Source organism: Euprymna scolopes, chromosome 41 (assembly GCF_053919585.1).
Source record: "Euprymna scolopes isolate OS-2025 chromosome 41, ASM5391958v1, whole genome shotgun sequence".
NCBI lineage: Eukaryota > Metazoa > Mollusca > Cephalopoda > Sepiida > Sepiolidae > Euprymna > Euprymna scolopes.
This window is the reverse complement of record NC_136522.1, coordinates 70,539,873-70,562,922: the sequence shown is the minus strand read 5'-3', so window position 1 is coordinate 70,562,922 and position 23,050 is coordinate 70,539,873. Positions and strand designations below refer to the sequence as shown.

General features: G+C 32.9%; 1 protein-coding gene across 1 annotated transcript in view; it reads right to left on the bottom strand.

Annotated features, from left to right (window-relative positions):
* Positions 1–4,006: 4,006 nt before the first annotated feature.
* Positions 4,007–23,050, bottom strand: part of LOC145266614 (mitochondrial import inner membrane translocase subunit Tim23-like) — a 33,522-nt gene continuing 14,478 nt past the window's right edge. Inside the window, exons 4-7 of the mRNA XM_080122518.1 lie at positions 18,110–18,197; positions 13,834–13,892; positions 6,656–6,766; positions 4,007–4,979 (exon numbers count right to left, since the gene is read on the bottom strand). Of these exons, the coding sequence (XP_079978644.1) occupies positions 4,870–4,979; positions 6,656–6,766; positions 13,834–13,892; positions 18,110–18,197 (368 nt within the window). The 3' untranslated portion in view covers positions 4,007–4,869. The remainder of the gene's footprint in view (positions 4,980–6,655; positions 6,767–13,833; positions 13,893–18,109; positions 18,198–23,050) is intronic.

The window sequence follows — 23,050 nt, the reverse complement described above, 5'->3', positions numbered from 1 at the left end:
TCAGAGATAGGGCAAGCGTTTTAATCGGTTTGGGTCGAAAATTTGAGCTGCTAAGAGGTCAAAGTTCAAAAGATTTGACCTTTGTGGTGTCTAGCAAACTACTCAGCCAATTTGGGGTCTAAACATTTGAAATTTATATATAACAGGTATTCAGACTTGTGGCAAGCATTTTAGTCAGTTTTGGTGTGAAAATTTGGCTGCCAAAAGGTCAAAGTTGAAAGAGTTGACCTTTGGAGATGCTACCAAATTCTCCGCCAATTTTGGGCCTAAAAACTTGAAAATTTTAGATGAAGGTAACTAGGACATGGGTAAAACATTTATTATTTTGGTCTCAAATCAAAATACAATGTAAAGGAGGTCAAATTTTTAAAAAATTGATCTCTGTGGTCTCTACGAAATAACTTAGACAAATTTTGTGTCTAAACATTTGAAATCTTACATAAAGTGAATTCACACGTAGGGCAAATTATGAACAGTACATAGGGCCCGAGCAACGCCGGGCTGACCTGCTAGTAGCAAATAGGTAGATTCGTTATCGCTTGAACAGTCTTTGTAGGTAAAACGTAGTTCACAAAATTTTGTACGTTCCATTTGCCCAATTTCTTTAGCAGCAACCAAACTTTTTCACAGTCCTAATTATACGAGGTACTTTCAATAAGTTTCCAGACTTTTTTGTACAAGCATTTGAAATTTGTCGTAGACGCTTGAAAATTTAGTATGTTATTGCTATACATCTTATGAGATGACTGACCAATTTTTATGATTTCAGGTTCAACTGAACAGCTACAGCAGGAATTAGAATTGGAATACACCCTACTAAAGCTTGGTTATCACAGCTGGTGAATTTTAAAAAATGCAATCTGGACATGAGGACACTCTAGAAGAACGATATGTAATAAAATTCTGTTTTAAATTTGGAAAAAATGTCACAGAAACGTATGGAATGCTTCAGACTGCTTTTGGACCATCTTGCATGAATCAAGCATCAGTTTTGGAGTGACATAAGGAAGGAGGAGAATCTGTGAGGGATGATGAGGTGTCGGAGGAGTAAGGAAATCAGAACACCACTGTTGATTGGCCAAATAAAGAATTTCATGGATAAGGACCGTTGTGTCTATAGAGACAATAATTGCACAATTTGATGTCAGTGTGGGAACTTTGAAAGTACACATTCATTTTTCTTACTATTTCAATTCATGGAAATATTTTGTGTTTATCATAGATATTAAAAAATAGCACAAACTGGTGTATCATATGGGTATTTTTAAATAAATGAGATTTTCCTTAGTTTTAAAATTGATTTTATTGTATTATTTTAGATAAATATCTACAAGCGATTCAAACTGTTCAACAGAGACTGTAGATATATATATATATATATATATATATATCCTGAACCAGCAGGATAACTATATTTTACAAAATAATAACACTATAAACATTTTTGTATTAGGGTGGATAAACACCTCATGGGACCAACCAGGTTTTGAACACCCACGTGACAAATGCAGGGGTAAGCATAAAAAAATTGTTTTTGTTTGTTTTTTTTACTTATGCTTCAATAGATTTTTTTTGTCTCATATTCTTCCATGCCCGTGATCTTTACAAATTACTGTTTTATTTTATCCAGCATTAATATCTGATCATAACTTCTGCAATTCGTTTTGAAATGAGTAAGAAACAAAATTTTCATAAGGTAAAATTTGTAGGGGGAAATAACTCGCAGTAATTATTGTACGAGTTATTTTCCTTGTCTATCTTAAAAAATCGAACACATACGAAAACAATTATATATATATTATATATATATATAAAATATATTTTAGTCATCGACATACAGTCCTGTTTCGTTGTTTCACAACTCATCAGTGCTGCTAGACTAACACCTATCCCAAGCCGAGGATCGAACCTAGAACCGTCGTGATGACAGTCAGTCGGCAGTTCTATATATATATATATATATATATATAAACAAGGGACATAACTCATGCAAGAATTATTTTGAATTATTTCCCTTAATTCGCCGAGTTGCATAAGAATTTGGGTACTTGTACAGTTTAATCAACACATTAAAAAAAATGGAAATGTTGAGAAAAGGTTATATTATACGTATCCATTTTGAACTGAAGATCTCAAAAAAAAAAAAAAAAAAAAAAAAAAAAAAAAAAATTTCACTTAACTTGATCGAATAGTTTTTTGTTTTTTTTTCACAGTGGAAAAACACGGTTTTATGACAGCACGTTGAAGGTAGACATCTTTGAATTTTTAAATTTTTGTTTGGATTTTTAGAACACTCCACGGGGAGATAACTCAGTTTAAATACGTACAATATAAACTTTTTTCGATATTTTCATTTTTTAATGTCTAGATTAAACTGTGCAAGTACTTAATCTTGTTTTTTTAATGACATTAAACTAATATTCTACGTCTATCCACCTTCGTGTGTCACATTTTGTATCAAATTCATTAGAATACAAATTTTGCATTATAACATTTTTTTGTAGCGTCGTGAATTCAACTGTATTTCTTGCAGTTAATGTTGGTCGTTCCTTGCTAATGGAGTCAGAGATGACTTTGTGGCCAAGTTCAAATCTCCAAACTGGCTATAATCGTAACTCCCTGCACTGATGATTCCTGAACGATCAAAACATTAATTTCTGTAGGTAAGAAAAAAATTATTTTATATATATTAGTTGTGATGGAACATTTCCAATATTTTTAGTCGCGTACAAGCGACTCTATAAGTCGGTCGGTCTGTCTGTCCGTAACACTTTTGTGCTTGGCCTTTTTGGTTAAGATCAAAGGTCTGTTGTTAATAGATGCTGTTTTTAGCTTTTTAAGCTTTTCTTGGCCAAGATCAAAGTGTAGTATCTGTTCTTACTACATGCTGTACTTAACTTTGTGATATAAAGTGGGGGATCACTTTTCTATATTAATTTAATGTAAAATGATCACCCACTTTACAACCAGTCAGTCTCAAAGCCATTCAAGTCATTCTCCAGATCATTCAAGTTGTTTTTGAAGGATTCCAGTTATTTTTTAAGCATTCAAGTAATTCTTAAGCTCATTCAATTCATCCTTAAGTTGATTAAAGTCATTCTAAGTCATTTACTTTTTATTTATTTAAGTCATTTCAGCCAATTTTTCGGTCATTTTAGTTTATCTTTAAGAATTTCATGTCAATCCTACATTCACGCATTCATTCATTACACGAGAGCACACAACTAATGGCTATCAGCCTTGTTTCTGATACAATTACAGATTCAATATTCCGATTCTTTGAACTGTTTTGTTTTTTGTTTTTTTATTTATATTTTTTTCTAGTTTATTTGGACAAAGTAGGGAATGCAGACCCCGACTTCAACATGAAAACAGAAACAAAAGAGCAGATTTTGGTCGACACCAGTTTTTGTAAATATATAAACACACTCTTAGTCGTAAAGAAATTATTCAACAAGTTTTTATTTTTATTTTTTTAAATAAAAATATCAATCCAAATTTGCGTAAATGTTTAAAAATGCACTCTTGTTTACAAAGGCGATGTGTGCAAAGGTCAAGGTCAAACCGGTGTCGATCGAAAATCCGTTCTTTTGTTTTTCACTTTGCATTGAAGTTCGGTTGGGGTTCGTATTATTGTCTACTTTGTCCGTTTATTTTTTGTTTGACTTAAGATAAAATCAAAAGCTTACTCGTTTTTGTTTCAAATTTAAATTTTTAAAAAAATCTAGGAGGTCCACCCTTCCCTCTTTAAAGAATTAGGTTTTTGCTAATAGCAGAAAGTGCTGACAGGACTCCCAAGCAACTTTTGTGAGGCAGAGTGCTCCACTTTTCAATCCCATTTTTCCCCTGATCGTTGTGTCTAATCTTCCTGCAGATTGAAGAATTTGCCTCCTGCTTACAATCCCGTGGTTGTAGGAAGAGAGATGGTGGTGGTGGGGAGGGGTAATAAATATGGCCGGTTACAAAAAAAAAAAAAAAAAAAAAAAAAAAAAAGCAGACAATGATGTCTTCATTATAATCGATTTAATGCCCTCCATAACAGAACTACAATCTTCAATGCAGTTTTAGTTTCCGTCATGTAATGACAAGGATTTATCTCCGAAAATAAATGCTCGTTAGAATAATTCTTTTGGTACAAGTCCAGAGTTCAACCTAATTTAAAAAAAAATAAAATAAATAAAAAAAATAACACAAAAATCTTTGCTATACGTGTCACGGAACAAAAATGTGACATTTCAAAAATTACGTACGTAAATTGATCATGTAATTTTTTTTATAGAGCAAATCATTTTCTACAATTTTAATAGTAAATAATAGGCATTACAAGGGTGATTTGGATCTGTAGTTTGAATTTAGTTGTCTCCCTTTATTTATTAAACATGGCAGATAAAGATAACATCTCAGTAACTCATAAAATTTGGTTTTCATAGCCATAAAAAAAAAAAAAAAAAAATTTTTTTAAATACTTGATCAATTTAGGTCATTTTTGGAATTTGACATTTTCGGTCCATGAGTATATATAATACATCATAAAAAATTGTATTTTTATTTTATATTAGGTTGAATTCTGAACTTGCACCATTCTTTCCATACGACACAAATATTTGAAAAGAAAAACAATTTGTTATTTGCGTGCACGTTTGGATCCAAACTTTCCACAGAGTTCGCAAAGATGATAGTGGAAATTTCACACTCGGACGCTACCTCTTTGCATTTTTCTATTTGTACCATCAGCATGATTTGTCGGAAGCCACGGATGATTACTCATTTATCCACTGACACATCTTCGGGTCGACCAATGGACCACATTCACATCTAGAACACTTGAACACATCCGGGCATCCTTGTGGTTCTGCCATCGTCCTATGCTTATTCGGAGCTGAAGAAGGTCTTGATTCTGTCGCCATTGGTGAAAAGGCAGTAGGCAGCAGCCAGGGTTAAACCTATACCACCAGAACGTAGACATTTTTTGGCGCCGGCTGAAATCAAAGAAATATAAAGAATTACATAAGGTAGGATTTTTCGATTCAAAATATTCAACAACAAAAAAATGCCGAACATGTTTACTGTGACATTTTCCTCTTATCGTTAGGAGAGAATTTGAAACATAGTGAGAGAAATTGAACAAAAGTAAAAAGAAAATTACAAACACAGAAGAGAACCGTAAAAAAAGAAAGAAAGTAAAGAAAAAAAAATTGGAGAAAAACAAAAAATACAAAAAGGAGCATTAAAAAGTACACAAAGAAAAGCTTAAAAAAAGAAAAAAATGTTTAAAAACACAACGAAAAGGATGATTTAAAAAAAAAAAATAAAAATAAAAAAAAATAAGGACGGTAAAAAAAACAACGGGTAAAAAATGTGGACCGTTAAAAAAAGGATGGTTAAAAATAAAAAAGCACGATTTAAAAAAAAGAAAGTATGGTTACTAAAACACACACAGGAAAGGACGGTTACAAAAAAACACACACAGGAAAGGACGGTTACAAAAAAACACAGGAAAGGACGGTTACAAAAAAACACACACAGGAAAGGACGGTTACAAAAAAACACACACAGGAAAGGACGGTTACAAAAAAACACACACAGGAAAGGACGGTTACAAAAAAAACACACACAGGAAAGGACGGTTACAAAAAAACACACACAGGAAAGGACGGTTACAAAAAAACACACACAGGAAAGGACGGTTACAAAAAACACACACAGGAAAGGACGGTTACAAAAAAACACACACAGGAAAGGACGGTTACAAAAAAACACACACAGGAAAGGACGGTTACAAAAAAACACACACAGGAAAGGACGGTTACAAAAAAACACACACAGGAAAGGACGGTTACAAAAAAACACACACAGGAAAGGACGGTTACAAAAAAAACACACACAGGAAAGGACGGTTACAAAAAAAACACACACAGGAAAGGACGGTTACAAAAAAAACACACACAGGAAAGGACGGTTACAAAAAAAACACACACAGGAAAGGACGGTTACAAAAAAAACACACACAGGAAAGGACGGTTACAAAAAAAAACACACACAGGAAAGGACGGTTACAAAAAAAAACACACACAGGAAAGGACAGTTACAAAAACACACACACAGGAAAGGACAGTTACAAAAACACACACACAGGAAAGGACGGTTAAAAAAACACACACACAGGAAAGGACGGTTAAAAAAAACACACACAGGAAAGGACAGTTACAAAAACACACACACAGGAAAGGACGGTTACAAAAACACACACACAGGAAAGGACGGTTACAAAAACACACACACAGGAAAGGACGGTTAAAAAAAACACACACAGGAAAGGACGGTTAAAAAAAACACACACAGGAGAGGACGGTTAAAAAAAACACACACAGGAAAGGACGGTTAAAAAAAACACACACAGGAAAGGACGGTTAAAAAAAACACACAGGAAAGGACGGTTAAAAAAAACACCCACAGGAAAGGACGGTTAAAAAAAACACCCACAGGAAAAGACGGTTATAAAAAAAAAAAAAAAAAACAGAAAAGGATTAAAAAAAAAAAAAAAACACTGAAAAAGACGCTAAAATACAGACAAAGGCAGTAAAAAGACATGCAAATCAAGAAAAACTGAAAAAAGAAAAATCGAGATGAAAAAAAAATAAAGAAAATGAGTTACCTGACGATTTATAAAGTAAACCTGTTGTTGTGGCAGCAGTTAATGTATTTAATTCATCATCCACTCCTCGGCCGAGCTGAAGTAACACACCAATTACACTGTACATAAGAGCTGAAAATAGATTAACATTTGAGATTGAGTAAAATCACACATTTTTATATAAGCGATATTTAGTGTGTGTGTTAAACAGTCTACCAAACTACTGTCAATTTTTGGTCTACAGGTTTGTAAACTTGATATACAGGGTACTAACTGTACCCTGCCACACGTTGTTGTGGCTCAATTTGGTGTAATGGAAAATTCTAATAAAAAGAGAAAATGCCTGTTTCTTATATTCTTAGTACAGCAATTTACTCCAAAAGGAAAAAAAAAAGGAAAAGGAAAAAAAAAAGGAAAAGGAAAAAAAAAAGGAAAAGGAAAAAAAAGGAAAAGGAAAAAAAAGGAAAAGGAAAAAAAAGGAAAAGGAAAAAAAAGGAAAAGGAAAAAAAAGGAAAAGGAAAAAAAAGGAAAAGGAAAAAAAGGAAAAGGAAAAAAAAGGAAAAGGAAAAAAAAGGAAAAGGAAAAAAAAGGAAAAGGAAAAAAAGGAAAAGGAAAAAAAAGGAAAAGGAAAAAAAAGGAAAAGGAAAAAAAAGGAAAAGGAAAAAAAAGGAAAAGGAAAAAAAGGAAAAGGAAAAAAAGGAAAAGGAAAAAAAAGGAAAAGGAAAAAAAAGGAAAAGGAAAAAAAGGAAAAGGAAAAAAAAGGAAAAGGAAAAAAAAGGAAAAGGAAAAAAAAGGAAAAGGAAAAAAAAGGAAAAGGAAAAAAAAGGAAAAGGAAAAATAGAAAAGGAAAAATAGAAAAGGAAAAATAGAAAAGGAAAAATAGAAAAGGAAAAATAGAAAAGGAAAAATAGAAAAGGAAGAAAAGGAAGAAAAAGGAAAAAAAAAAGGAAAAAAAAAGGAAAAAAAAAGGAAAAAAAAAAAGGGAAAAAAAGGAAAAAAAAGGGAAAAAAAAGGGAAAAAAAAGGGAAAAAAAAGGGAAAAAAAAGGAGAAAAAAAAGGAAAAAAAAGGAGAAAAAAAGGAGAAAAAAAGGAAAAAAAAAGGAAAAAAAAGGAAAAAAAAGGAAAAAAAAGGAAAAAAAGGAAAAAAAAAGGAGAAAAAAAGGGAAAAAAAAAGGAAAAAAAAAAGGAAAAAAAGGAAAAGAAAAGGAAAAGAAAAGGAAAAGAAAAGGAAAAGAAAAGGAAAAGAAAAGGAAAAAAAAGAAAAGGAAAAAAAAGAAAAGGAAAAAAAAGAAAAGGAAAAAAAAGAAAAGGAAAAAAAAGAAAAGGAAAAAAAAGAAAAGGAAAAAAAAGAAAAGTAAAAAAAAAGAAAAGTAAAAAAAAAAGAAAAGTAAAAAAAAAAGAAAAGTAAAAAAAAAGAAAAGTAAAAAAAAAAGAAAAGGAAAAAAAAAGAAAAGGAAAAAAAAGAAAAGGAAAAAAAAAGAAAAGGAAAAAAAAAGAAAAGGAAAAAAAAGAAAAGGAAAAAAAAAGAAAAGGAAAAAAAAGAAAAGGAAAAAAGAAACGGTACTCTTGCAGAATCTGACCAGGATCCTCAGGAGCTTCCATCAATCATGGCTTGGGCTAGACCAGCAGCCAATGGATTAAGCCGAATGTTGCTAAAATGTTGGAATGGTTAATCGATTTTTTTTTTTTGTGTTTTTTTTTATAATCAAAAATCTTACTTTTCAATTAATATTTTGATGCGTGGGGGGTGGGGGTACTATACACAGATTCGAAAAGTTGTCCAAAAACAAATAAATGTCAGCAAAGGTAAGGTAAGTTACATTTTTACATAACTGGATAATTTGTTTGTTTTTATTTAATGTATAAGGTTTAATCAGCTCGGAAAAGCATACAGTGTTTATCGATGTATTTGAAAAAGACAAATGTTTTAAAATTACTACTTTTAAACGTTTTCCACGATGCTGAATAAGAAAATCTTATTTACAGTTTGCAGAGGAAAGTAGTAGTTTTCGAGATATAAAGACCCGTGCTATGCACTATAATTCACTGGCGGCTATGAATAAACACCCCCGATCTCCCAATAAGAACGGCTTTCAGAATAAATAACGCCTACCCACCCATGTTAAAAATTGTGGAGGTGGACCTAAAGTAAAAATTTAACCTTTTTTTTTTTTTTTAAATAAATTGCTAGTTTAAAGCACAACGCTATTGTGTACAACGGTTTTTTATAAAGGAAAAGCATTCATATTTTCTTATATAAAAACAACTCCGAAAAAAAAAAAAAAAAAAAAAAAAAAAAAAGTTCTTGCAAGTTTTTTTAGAATAAGTTTTATCGAAAAAAAAAAAAAAATTTTTTTACTTATGCTTTATTTCTTAAATATAACAATTTCTGTTTTACGCTTTTAATGAACGTAAATTTCAGTGTCTGTTTTTTGGGGTTTTTTTTTTTTGGTATTTTGTTACATTAGGTCCCCCTCCACAATTTGTTTTGAAATTACTTAAAGGTTTTCAACAATGCTGAATACGAAATGCATATTTACAATTTGCAGAGGCAAGTAGTTTTCGAGATATAAAGACCTGTGCTATGCACTATAATTCACTGGTGGCCATGAATAATCACCTCAACCTCCCAATATTAAGAACGGCTTTTGGAATGAAAACCGACAATCTCCCCATCTTAAGAACAGCTTTAGGAATAAACACCCTATTCCCATGTTAAGAATGGCTTTCAGAATAAACACCCCTAATCTTCACATGTAAAAAACGGCTTTTGGAATAAATACCCCCATCCTTCCCATGTTAAGAACGGCTTTCAGAATAAACAATGCATACCCACCTATGTTAAAAATTGTGGAGGGGGAACTAAAGTAAAAATTTTTTTTTTTTTAAATAAATTGTTAGTTTAAAGCACAACGCTACCACGGTTTTAATAAAGGAAAAGCATTCATATTTTCTTATATAAAAACAACTCGGGGGGGGGGGGGGAAGCGTACTTACTTTCTAGTTTGTTAGAATAAAAAAAACATTTTTTACTTATGCCTTATTTCTTAAATGCAACAACAATTGTTAGTTTAAAGCACAACGCTAACGTGTACCACAGTTTTAATGAAGGAAAAGCATTCATAAAAACATCTTGGAAAAAAAAGTGTACTTTGAAATTTGTTAAAATAAGTTGTATCAAAAAATAAAAAAACTTTTACTTATGCTTTATTTCTTAAATGTATCAATGTGTTTTACGCTTTTAATGATTGTTAAAAAAAAAGTTGTTTTTTTTATATGCACGTGTAGTCAGAATCATTATCTTTCGTCATTTCAAAATGGTATAATTTTATCATGAAGGCCGCCACAATGAATTTAAATTAAAAAAAATAGGGAATATTTTTTGTACTTATCGATTAAACAGATAATGAAATATTGTAATTCGGAAGTCATCAGCTCGTGGACCACGCATTTCTACCGGAAATAAAATGGCGAAAATAGTTCCGCATTAAGAAAAATATTTTTATTTTATTTAATATTAATTTCTGTGTTGCTATTTTAACAATTTTTTTTAAAAAAGTGTGTTATAGTCAGAATCCTTATTTTTCGTTATTTCAAAATGGTAAACCAGAAGTATTTCTGCTAATCGGCTGAAATCGGAAATTTTCGCAGACGAATAAAAGTTGTTTTTTTTTTTTAATAAGGTAATATTTACTTTTTATATTTAAAAACACAGTTCGATGATAAAGATTCACTGCTATAAAATTTCACAGAAAACGGGATTGTACATTTCTAGTTTATCAATTTTGAATAAACCACACGTTCCATTTTTATATATAGAGATTTATACCTGTGGATCAAATCCATTTGTTTTTTAGCCGACAAATTGTTCTTTCTTTTTTTTTTATTACATTTTCACCCCAAACAAGGCACATTGCCACTTTGGTGTAGGGGGCTACTATCAGGGGCAACAACTACTGGGGCACTATGTTGGGATTTGGGCAGCAAGATGTCGGTTCACGTTACACTTGGAACTTCTGCATGTCAGTACAGTTGAGGAAGCAGGGACCTGGAATAGAATTCCAGAGTCTAGCGGTTCTGGGGAAGAAACTACTGCAGTAGAAAGATCTTTTACATCTAGGGATCTCTACTGTGTGGGGGTGGGATTTAGCTGCCTGTCGAGTTTGTCGAGGGTGTCTACGTCGTGGGGGCACAAGTCTCTGCAGTTCATCAGAGCATTCACCATTAAAATACTTGTAGAACAGGCAGAGGGATGCAACGTTTCGTCGATGGGATAAAGGCTGAAGCTTAGATGCCAGTTCAGGGCCTATCAGATTGGCGACTCTTTTGAACCTTGTCTAGGAGCAAGAGACTAGCAGCAGATGCACCGGCCCAAATGTGACAGAAATACTCCATATATGGGCGAATGGTGGCCTTATAGGGTGAATGTTCTGAAGGAGTCAAAATGATTTACGCATGCGCAAATATACATTTATGTTCAACTTCATTAATTTCTCAAGCTTGATATGCATGTGGTAGTGAATATCAATAGAAAGCTAAATATTTTGGTTTCGATTCCAGCTGATGGCACCCAGGTCATTTCTTTTAAACTTCCGAAATCATTATTATATATTGGGCACAATATAATAATCAATAGAGAATTAGCTCCATAATAATACATATTTTGCATCAATCATATTAAGCAGATTTTTCAAGTGGGCAATGCTGGACATAGTTCTAGTGTGTGTGTGTGTGTGTGTGTGTGTGTGTGTGTGTGTGTGTGTTTATTATACAAACATTATTGGTTACATATGTGCATACATGTTTCAGTAGAGTCAGTCCAGTGACAACACTTCATCAGACCAAAAGAAAAATTGATATTGAAACAGGTGTCAAAACCACATTGGTTTTTATAAGATATTTGGGTGCGGTCTACTTTCTGGGGGGAAAAATTGGGGTGTATACTTTGTGAATGTGAGCAGAAGGGGGGTTTTTTCCGGAGGTGTGGTGGGGAGAAACAGGGGGATGCTATTTCCTGTGTTTAAGCTGCCATTATTAGTTGGGGGTGTTAGGAGATTCTTTTAGCTTGGTGGTTATTTATTGCTCTTGATTTAAAATTTCCCATATTCTTGGGCTGTTTTTATGATTGTATATCTTTTATTGGTGGTGACTTTAATTTCCTTTTGACAAGTGTTATTTTTATTTATTACTTTATTTTTTTTTTTAATTTATTCGCATTTGTTTTAATTTTTTTATTCATTCATTTGTTTTTAGTTTCCAGAATACTTACACACACACACACACACACACACATACGCACATATATATATAAAGATCATTGGAAAAATCAAAAAAATAAAAGGCATAATTCGGTTATATTTAATATTTTGCTTTTCTTTTTACACTGGGGGGGGTTACTGTTTATCATGGCCCAAAGGCTACTCGAGGATAAGAGTTAATGAGTGTCAGGTAGACTGTGAGATAACACCTTGATGATCAGTAATGGTGGAATTTGGGTAAAACTTATTTACATTAGATTTGAAAAAAATAGTCAGCAGAGAAGCAGCCCTGTGGTATTGTGTTCTATTTAGATAGAGAGTAAAGGAAATTCTGACAGGTTTTGTAGCTAGACGAGTATTTGTTGAGAATGTTTTGCAGGTGGAAGAGGGAGGACTATACATTGAAGCTCAGTCAAGCATCTACCATGAAATTACTGACAAAGCAGAGATAAAACTCATAAAATTTTATTTTCTTTATAAAAATAAAACTACTTGATCAATTAATGCGATTTTTGGAATATGATATTTTCGTCTCCTCACAAGTACATAAACAATGTAACATGCGGCCGTGAACTCACTACACAAGTTTGTAGTGCAATTCAAATCTTGTCCGTAGCTGAATATTTGATGCTTCGCCAGGGTTATCAAATAGTTACCCATCTGGTTCTAGCCAGACTCGATGTTGCTTAACTTTGATGAGAACCGGAGTGTCAATATGATTGTGTCTGATGAGCAAATATGACAGATTTTTCTTACAGAGGGAGAGAGAGAGAGAATAAATGACAAAAAGTTATATTCCAAAATTCATGATGTTGACCATCTTATAATTTATTCCTTTAATTCAGTTGACATTTACAATTCTCGACAATATCTGTTTCGTAGCGCAAAATCAATCACTTAATTATTATTTCAATCAGTGAATCTATTATGCCCTTAACTCATCAGAAGAAATAGCAAACAATCAATCCGTCAAAAGGAAATGAAATCTGATTTGACATGATTAAAATCCGAAAATTGGAAGAGAAGCTGCAAATACCTTTTTTATGTTTCTATTACACCATATTGAATTCAACTTGTCATTTATTCTCTATATTGCTCTGTAAGTACATTGAGCTTCTTAAATAAGGATTGAGATATATATATAGATATATATATATATAGATATATATAGATAGATATATATATATATATAGATATATATATATATATAGATATATATATAGATAGAGAGAGAGAGAGAGAGAGAGAGAGAGAGAGAGAGAGAGAGAGAGAGAGAGAGAGAGAGAAAATAAAAAAGGAACAAACCGTATTATGTGTTCACCAACGTTTTGTCTTTATTTCGAGACTTCCTCTGGGTGAATGAGATTAAGAAAATCTCATTCACCCAGAGGAAGTCTCGAAATAAAGACGAAACGTTGGTGAACACATAATACGGTTTGTTCCTTTTTTATTTTCTCTATTTTGTCGGAATACTATTTCCATTATTTTCATATATATATATATATATATTTCTACAGAATCAAGACCTAGAGGCCACTCAAGGATAAGGATTAAAGAGTTAACAGACAGTAGTCAATGGGATAATATCTTAGTAATCATTAGTAGCGAAAATTTGGTAAATTGGATTACTTAAGGAGAACAGCTTGAAAATTTGTTTATGTTGGACTTGAAGACGACTATATTGCAGTCAGCTGGAAAGCAAGCAAGCAGAAGGCAGTTCTAATAAAGAAGCTTTTTTCATGGAATCTGTTTAGGTTCAGATAAAGAGTGGGGGAAATTATTGATAGTGGTTTCAGCTAGACGAGTGTTTCTCATGAAAGTTTGGCGGGGGGAGGGGGGGTCATAGATGATTTCCAGATGATGTTAGGTTGCATCAACAAAATTCACATTGCAAAAAGCACAAAGAAAAAAAAAAAGAAAAGAATAAGAAAATATACTCACCGATGACACCTAACGACTGACCCGAAGATGCTCCTTGTTTCGTAATATAATTCAACATTCTACAAAACGACAATCAAAATTAAACGGAATAACAGAAATGTGGCAAATCTCAATAAGCAAAACATTACACCGTTTTATTTTATTGCAGTCGAAGTTCCCAGAAATCAAGGGGCCCCCCCCCCTTTCTTTAGACAAACACTTGATCTCAATATGGGAGACAGATATTCGAATATTCCATTCAAATTCTCATTTACCATTCAAACGAGCTAGTAAAAATGTTAAGAACATAATCTTCCCCTCCCCAACTGACCATTTTTAATATAGTATATATTCCTCATGATTTCTTGGTCTTATCGGATTCTAAGACAAGAATTCATCTGGTCTGGTGGAGTGTCAAGCTCCGTACCGTTACTTGAGGTAACAACACTTAAAGGTGTACCATCTATATATATAAAAGCGAAAATGTATGTATGTGTGTTCGCTTTTTCTGTATGTCTACAAAAGGCTTTTTTTCAGAGAAGCGGTCGGTCGGTTCACAACTTTTTAAAACTTTTTTATATCACATATAAATCATAATATCTCACAGTTAACAACGAAGCTCGCCTGTCTATTTAATTTGCTCGATTTCGGGAAGATAAATATTCAACATTTGTCGCTCGCCGCATGTGGGTTAGTCTTTTTCCTATAACATCTTGGGAAAATAAAAATTAAAAAAGAAAGTGTTCCGCAGTAAATAAAATACTATCCAGCAGTCAAACTTGACCTCATTAACTCATTAAAACGGGCACCTGCCAAATCCAAGTAATTAAATAAATTCAAACGTGTTTCCGTTAGCATCTCGCGGTGGGGCAATGGTTAACGTCGCACTTTTTTTTTTTTGTTCACACTTTAATTTACAACTTTGCCTCAACGGTTCGGGTTTGATCCTCATACTTTTTTTTTTAACCTCGCCCCCCCCCCCTTACTCCCGGAATTTCCACACACACCTCCAAACACCCGGGCAATGCCGGGTACCCCTCGCTAGTCAATAATATAAAAGCAAAAATGTGTGTGTGTGTGTGTGTGTGTGTGTGTGTGTGTGTGTGTGTGGAGAGGGAGGGGCACTGTTTCTTAGAACTTTTTATATACTCCCTAGATCATACGTCCGATTTACGAAAGGACGTCTATTTGAGCGACTTTTACACACTATTTCTTCCTCTTCATGTGTTTATTTGGCTTTTTCATATAAAACCCGAAACTGATTTGCAATAACAGCGATTAGTTGGCCTTCGTGGCTATCGTGGTTCGAGCCTACCTGCCTATTACAACTTTTTTTTTCTCTCAACACACCTACAAACACCTGGGCAACGCCGGGTACTCCCCTGCTAGTCTATAATATAAATATCACCTGTCTGTTTAAATGTATGCATGTATGTCTCACAAAACCTTTCGACACAAACGACTTAATTTCATGAGATCGATATTATTTTAAAACTCGAACCTTCGGGCGACAAATATCGAAAAATTGGCCAAAAACATTAATCCCTTCACCGTCAACTGGGTACTTTTCTACAGAGAGGGGTCACTTTTTTTCGCTGATATTTTTGAAAGTCGTCGCCTCTTTTTGATTGTCTAGCCTTAATTTAAACCTACGTCACTTCCGGTTTGGTGATGGGTGCAACAGCTTACATGTCACATTTTTTTTTTTTTTTTCACTTTTCCTCCTTCGCAGTATGGTTTCGAGCCTGCCTGCCTACTACCACTTTTTTTTTTTTTGCGCTTGCAATTTTCCCTTTTTTTTTGGCTCAACCGACACCCTTACACACACCTCCACTTTCTTTTACATGTTTTCTGGTTTGAGCCTGCCAGCCTACTACAATTATTTTTTTATTTTTGTTCAACACACACTTACAAACACCTGGGCAACATCGGGCACCCCGGCTAGTGTTTCATATACAGCAAAAGAAACAATCAATGCTTTGTAAAGTCTTAATTTCAAATATGTCATGAATTTCCCATTTCGTTAGACATTTTCATATTTAAATTGTACTTACGTACAATATACAGGGAAGTAATATCTATACGTACTATGTCAAGTAGATTTACCTTTTAATTTTGCGAGTTTCTGTGTGGAGACATGAGAATGGCACAAAATAGATGGTGGTAGGCACTATCAAAGCAAAGACTCTGAATCCGGATAAATGAAGATGAAGATATATTCTTTGTCTGTGATAGTTGTGACAGACAAACCCAAGTAATATCGGACAAAGACTAATTTGTATTATTTTATGTGTTGTTTCTTTTTGTAAATAAAATTTTGTATCTAAATTGTATTTACTTACAATATACAATGAAGTACTATTCGTATGCAAAGTGGAAAGTGAATGTTGAGTTTTGTTAGGACTCATGATCTAAGGGAATTAACTGCTTCAGGCAGAGTTACCTTTTCATTATGTTATGAGAGTTCTCATGAAGACACAAGAATGGAAAAAGACGGGCGCTTTGGAAGGAAGGACTTTGAATCCGAATTAATGAAGATGGAGATATATTACTTCTGTCCATGGTACTCGCGACACGCAAACGCAAGTAACATCAGACTAAACCTGATAGATGTAATTTGCATCATTCTATACGTGGTCCGCTTGTAAATTAAATTTCTACGGCAAGTCGACTGCAATACTATTACTACTTTCTATCATTCATCTGCACACATTTTCGTGCACAATCTTAATTATTCATGCCTTGCAGAAGATATGTCGACACCTGCATTCATAGCAAGTTCACTTTCACCAACCTCCGCAAAATTTTGCTTCCCTAATTTAGTCCTTTAGTTCTCACACTTTGTGAGCAATGCTTCTGGTAAAAGGGGTAAGAATGTACATGATTTTTAGAATATAACATTTTTGAGAGAAAGTAAAATAAAATTATTCAATGGAGGAAAATAATGCAAGGTTCCATTGATTTGGCAGAAATCTAATATTCCTTAAAAAAAAAAAATAAATAAAAAAATTAATAAGAAGAATTACACCTTTTCCAGTTTGCAGGAAAAAAAAAATGGTTATAGTCAGCTAACATACTTCTGAACTTTTGGCATAGTGCAATCAGAAACGGTGACGAGGCAAATCAGTTCCCTCACTTTTAGTGAGTTTCAGTATTTCTATTATGAAGCTAATTATTTAAATAAAATATAAGAAAAGGACATTATTGAAAAGTATACAATAAAAATGAACAAAACTATAAAAAAGATAAAAAAATAATTGGTTTTTATTTGCACTTTCAATAAAATAAAAAATGCTTTTTTTTTATTTGAAATTTTTTAATTTTTTTTAATTTCACAAACATAAGTTATTTATTTATGAAAGTATAAAAATAAAATTATTGAAATCAAAATGACAAAATTTCAAACATCATAAAAAGTGTATGCAATACATAATAGTCCCAGATTTTAAGTGTTTTCAATAATTAAAAAAAAAAAAAAACTGATTTCAATAATTAAAAAAAAAAAACTTTTCAATAATTAAAAAAAAAACTTTTCAATAATTAAAAAAAAAAAAAACTTTTCAATAATTAAAAAAAACAAAACTTTTCAATAATTAAAAAAAACAAAACTTTTCAATAATTAAAAAAAAAAAAACTTTTCAATAATTAAAAAAAAAAAAAAACTGATTTCAATAATTCTTAACTAAAATAAAATCGAAAAAAACTTTTCAATGATTATTAAATGAAAAAGAAAAATTCGAACAATGTAATAAAAGAGATATAAGCACGAGAAAAAAAAAAAAAAGCGCAAAAGGAACTGATTTGCCTTGTCACCACTTTCGACAGCGCTACACCATTATCAATTTCGATTTACCCTAATTTAATTCTATTCTCATTTTGTTTTCACCATCAAAAATGATTTCCATCCGAAGAACCGAATCTTCTTTTAACGTCACAAAGCAAATCAGAATTTCTAGTTTTATAGCGAATTTGCCTTTTCAGGACTTTTTTTTTTTTTTAAATTTCTTATCACTTCAATTCAAACATTTGGATGTTGCATAATCTTTTGTCTATTTTTTAAATTATTTCTGTATTTGTTTTTTTTTGTTAAGAAAAAATAAGACTATTATTGGTTCATCAACCAATTCGACTTTGGCATTAGTTCATAAAATATCAGAATTACACTTTTTACATAGGTCTCACCTCTCTGAAGAATGAAAAATATTAAAATCTAGACTTTCATTTTTAAAATATTCATTTTTGTTTATAAAAAAAAAAAAAAATTAAAAAAAAAAGACACAAAATAAAGCCTACTTACTGTGTCCGTCGTACAGCTCCCGTTAATGCAGCTGAACTGGTGTCTCGATAGCCAGAATATAAACCATTTAAACCCCCAACAGCCGCACCTTGAAAAAAAAAAAAAAAAAAAAAAAGTTACATCATAGATCAGTTTGATTTGTTTTATAAAGAAAATCATTTTTAAGCAATTAATAGGAATTCATAGGCATTACACCATAAATCTAGTAAGTTTGAATTATTGTTGAGTTACCTCCCTTGGTATTAAAAATAATGGTTGACAATCACTCATCATAAATACCTCAGTGTAGTATCTGTTCTTCAGATGCTGCACTTCAATTTCTTGTTCTCTGTCAGTGGAGGAGAAATCCTTCACAACTGACACAATTTTTATTTTTGTTCCTTTTCTCCACATTAAAAAACGACCCTGGTGTCTAACTGTCCCGTGGGGAGACATTGTAAATAGGGACAATCACTCATCAGATACTCATAAAATCTGCGCTTTTTATTTAAAATTAAAACTTACTCAATTCATATAAATTTTGGACGCTTCTACACAATTGGGAGGAAATTTCAAAATCATAAAACTGAATTTCACATGAAAACAATGGTATCTACGTATTCCTCGTATATTTATTCTAAAGATGATTATATTAAAAAAAAAAAAAACTTATGAAAAATCAATTATTAACGAAAATAAAAATAGAATTTGATGAAAACGATCGTAAGACACAGGAGAATTCAAAAGGGAGGTAATTTTCCGTTTTGATTTAAACAAGATGGCAGCAATTTCTCACCTGCTAACACGATTAAAGTTTTTTTTTTAATAATTCAATAATATTCAGGTAATTTCGACTGCATAATTTGGAAGCTTCCATTGTAATTTATTAGAATGGACAAAAAAAAAAAAAAAAAAAAAAAAAATCAGTTTTTTTTACCTGAAAACTTCATTTATCGACTACAAAATTTCGTCCCAATAGTGTAGATGGGCCAAATTTTGGAATATGATATTTTCATTTCATCATGGCAGGTATATTATACAGCTTATTCTTTATTTTTGTTTTTTAATAATGGGATAATTCAGGATCATAACTAAAAATATATATATATATACTAGTAGAATACCTATCTTAGGACGGGCATAAGCAATAGCTATAACATTAGTTCTAAGCTTCAAATGTTTTGTTTTTTTTAACTTTTCTTTGGAGGGTGGGGGTGTATGACGTGCTTTTTATTTAGTTCGTTTTTATACTGCAACATATTCGGAACAATGTAAAAGAACGAGAGAAGGCTTAAAGATCAACAGAAAATTAAAAATAGGGAAAGCACCTTCAATTGGGAAAACCATGCAAACGACCGAACCAAGTGGGAAATATGAGGCCCGTCACTTCATTTGTACTTGTGAAGGCATTTACGCAGGATGGGTTGAGACGGCTCCAACTGAATTCAAAACAGTTTATTCAGATCTATCTGCTGCCGACTTCTCAACATCTTAGTCATTCGAGATTCCATCGTTGCGCTCTGAAGATGCGAGTGCCACTCATAGCTTTCAAATCAGCTTTGACCGTTGTGAGTTGCGTCTTCAGTTGATCACTGTTCTTGTGCCATACTGGTAGCAGTATTAGTGTTCTTTAAATCAAGCCAGTTAGTGGATGATGATGATGATGAACATGACCAAACCATCAGAGCCTCCTGTTACTTCTTCAAGCTTACGAAACTTAGATCGCATGTTGATTCTGGTATTTGGGACATGGTCAGAGACTTGAATCCCAAGAATGCATCAAAGATACCACCGATCAAAGACTTCAGGCATATGCATATGATAGGGGAATATGATAGGGGAATACGTGTATGAGACTTAATTCTCAATCTTATATGAAACACTAGCAGGGCTACCCAGCATTGCCCGGGGCCATAAAAATTAAATAGAAGACGTTAAATAGTGTTAAGCTCCTCCCCCTCCAGAAACGAAGATTTTCTTTTTTTATATAAAAAGTGAAAAAAATAAGACTACTATAAGTGCCAAATAAAATTAAGGATGCCTCCAGAGCACTACTAAAAACTAAGTTTTTGCCACCCCATTTTTTTTTTGTAGAGAAGTGACAATAGTTAAGACAGGGTTCGTACAGATTTTCAAGGCTTTCTCAAGACAAAATTCAAGTTTTCAAAACAAAATTTTTTATATATATATATATATATATATATATATATATATATATATATATAGTTTGGTAATAATCCACTTTTTAGAAGCACGGGGAAAACGGAATTCGAAATATGAGATTAGAAAGACAACCATCTGTATTTTTTTAAATAAACAAAATATTTGTTTAAAGTTTCAAATTTTCGGCTTATAAGCCTTCATCAGGAATTTTCTTTTTAAAACAATACAATGTATTTATTTTTTTTTTTTTCTTACGTGCCATGATGTCGTTTGGCAGAGTTTGTTGGTCGAAGTAGAGAGTGTGTATTGTCAGTCCAGTGGGTGGCGCCGTCTAAGCACGAATGGGTAGTTTAGTAGTAATCCACTTTTTAGAAGCACGGGGAAAACGGAATTCGAAAGATGAGATTAGAAAGACAACCATGTGCGTATCTGTATATATAAGAGACACAAGGAGAAAACGAATGAACACATATCCAAGGCAATAGCAGAAACCCTAGAGGAAGACCTGTAGTAGCGGAATGGGTTGAAATGGATAGTAATGTTCAATGCTGCCAAGACTAAGCTCGTTATTACAAGAAACCTTCTCAATCACCAATAGCTGTGGCTAAAAGATACCTGAAAGTACTTTGTTCAAACGCCTCAGCTTCACGTTCACAGAAGTTGGAACAGATACATCGAGAGCATTGCCAAGGCTGCTGCAAAGGTGGTGAGCTCTCTCTATCATGCTAGAAAGTTACTTACGCCTGAAAGTATTCTGTACCTCTATAAGGCCACCATTCACCCATGTATGGAGTATTGTTGTCACATTTGTGTTGGTGCATCTGCAACTAATCTCTCACTCCTGGACAGGGTTCAAAAGACAGTTGCCAACCTGATAGGTCCTGAAGTGTCATCTAAGCTTCAACCGCTGTCCCACCAACGAAATGTTGCATTCATTCCTCCGAGGTGCACGACTTATATGATCTTCACCGAGGTGCGCGACTTGACACACAAAAAAAAAAAACAGCCTCTTAATCACCTGCTAACGCACGCGTCACTGTAACGTCCAATGACAACAACAACCTTCTCACTCGACCTGCCTTTTATACCACTATCTCAATCCCTCTTGCGCATGCAGATTCCTGACAACCTCGAGACTTCCGCTTATAAAAACCCAAGTTTTGTTGTCGCGCATGCCTATACAAGGCACAAACACATGGGCGTTTGTTTTGTTGGTAAGTACTACACGTTTTACAATTATTTTAATCGCCGATGCTCTGACGAACTACAAGCACTCACTCCCTCAATGTAAATTCTCCTGACAAACAGCAAAGTCCCATCCCTACAGTAGAAATCCCTAGATGTAAGAAAGCCTTCTATTTTTTTTTTTTTTTTTTTTTTTTTTTTTTTTTTTACATAGGCATCACCACATTATCAAGGCCCAGAGGCCACTCAAGGATAAGGGTTAAAGAGTGTACAGTAGAAATTGGACAATATAGTAATCATTAGTAATGAAAATTTGGTAAATTTGATAACTTATATGGAACGGCTCATCAAGAACTTATTTACTTTAGACTTGAAGACAACCATATTGTAGTCAGCCGGAAAGCAGGAAAACGGAAGACAATTCCACAGGCGTGCAGTTCTAAGAAAGAAGCTTTGTTCATGGAATCTACATTTAGATTTAGGCACAGATAAAGAGTGGGGGGAATTATAGTGTTTACAGCTAGACGAGTGTTTCTTGTGAAAGTTTGGCGAGGGGGGACCATAGATTGAAGCTCAGTTGAACACTTTCCATGAAAATAACGATACATCAGAGACAAACTCGCAACATCTCTTCTGTGAGATAGAGGTTGCAAGGAGGAGAAAAGGACATCTCCTACGAGGCTACGAAGTCTATTTTGAACTCTATCAAGGCAGGACAAGTCCTTTCTAGCAGCTCCTGCCCAGATGTGGCAACAGTATTCTATCCTTGGACGTACCTGGCTCTTATATAGATAGAGAATAGCATCAGCAGTGAGAATAGTTTCTTCGCCAGAACCGCTAGACTTTGGAAATCCCTTCCAGGTTCCTGCTTCCCCAATTGTACTGACATGCAGAAGTTAAAGTGTAACGTGAACAAACATCTTGCTACTCAACTCTCTGCATAATATCCCTGCAACTTATGCCCCTGATAGTAGCCACCTACATCAAAGTGGCACTGTGCCTTGTTTGGGGAGAAACTATATATATATATATATATATATATATATATATATATATATATATATATTAGTGTTCATGTGTTTTTCTGTGTGTACAACTCCCAACGACCAAAGAAATAGAAAGGCTATGCGTGTACACCTCTCCTGGTTAAAAATAATAACGCCCATGATAGGATACTTCTGTCAACAGAAACATATTTTATACATAATTTCTATATATAGCATTCTCCAAACCACATGTACATTGATTGAGTTATGGTCATTAGCATTAAATTTATTTAAAAAATTAGCAATATGATATTACTTATTCAACATAATAGCTTCGTTTCAACTGTACTAATTAAATTTTTTTTAATTATTTAGTTTATTTAAATTTCAATTTATATTTGATTTAACTTGTTTTATCTGAAATCTGAAACTTATTTTCAAACCAGAAATCCAAAGGGGAAATAACTGTTATAGCTTAATTGAAAAATTGTTTTAAACGGAGCATGTTATTAAATATTTTCTGTAATAGATTCGTTTTCATTCCGAAATATTCTTTTAAGCTGGGTTATTTTTATTTAAGAGGAAATTTTTTTTTTCACTTCTTAATTTTTAAGTAACCTTTTTTATT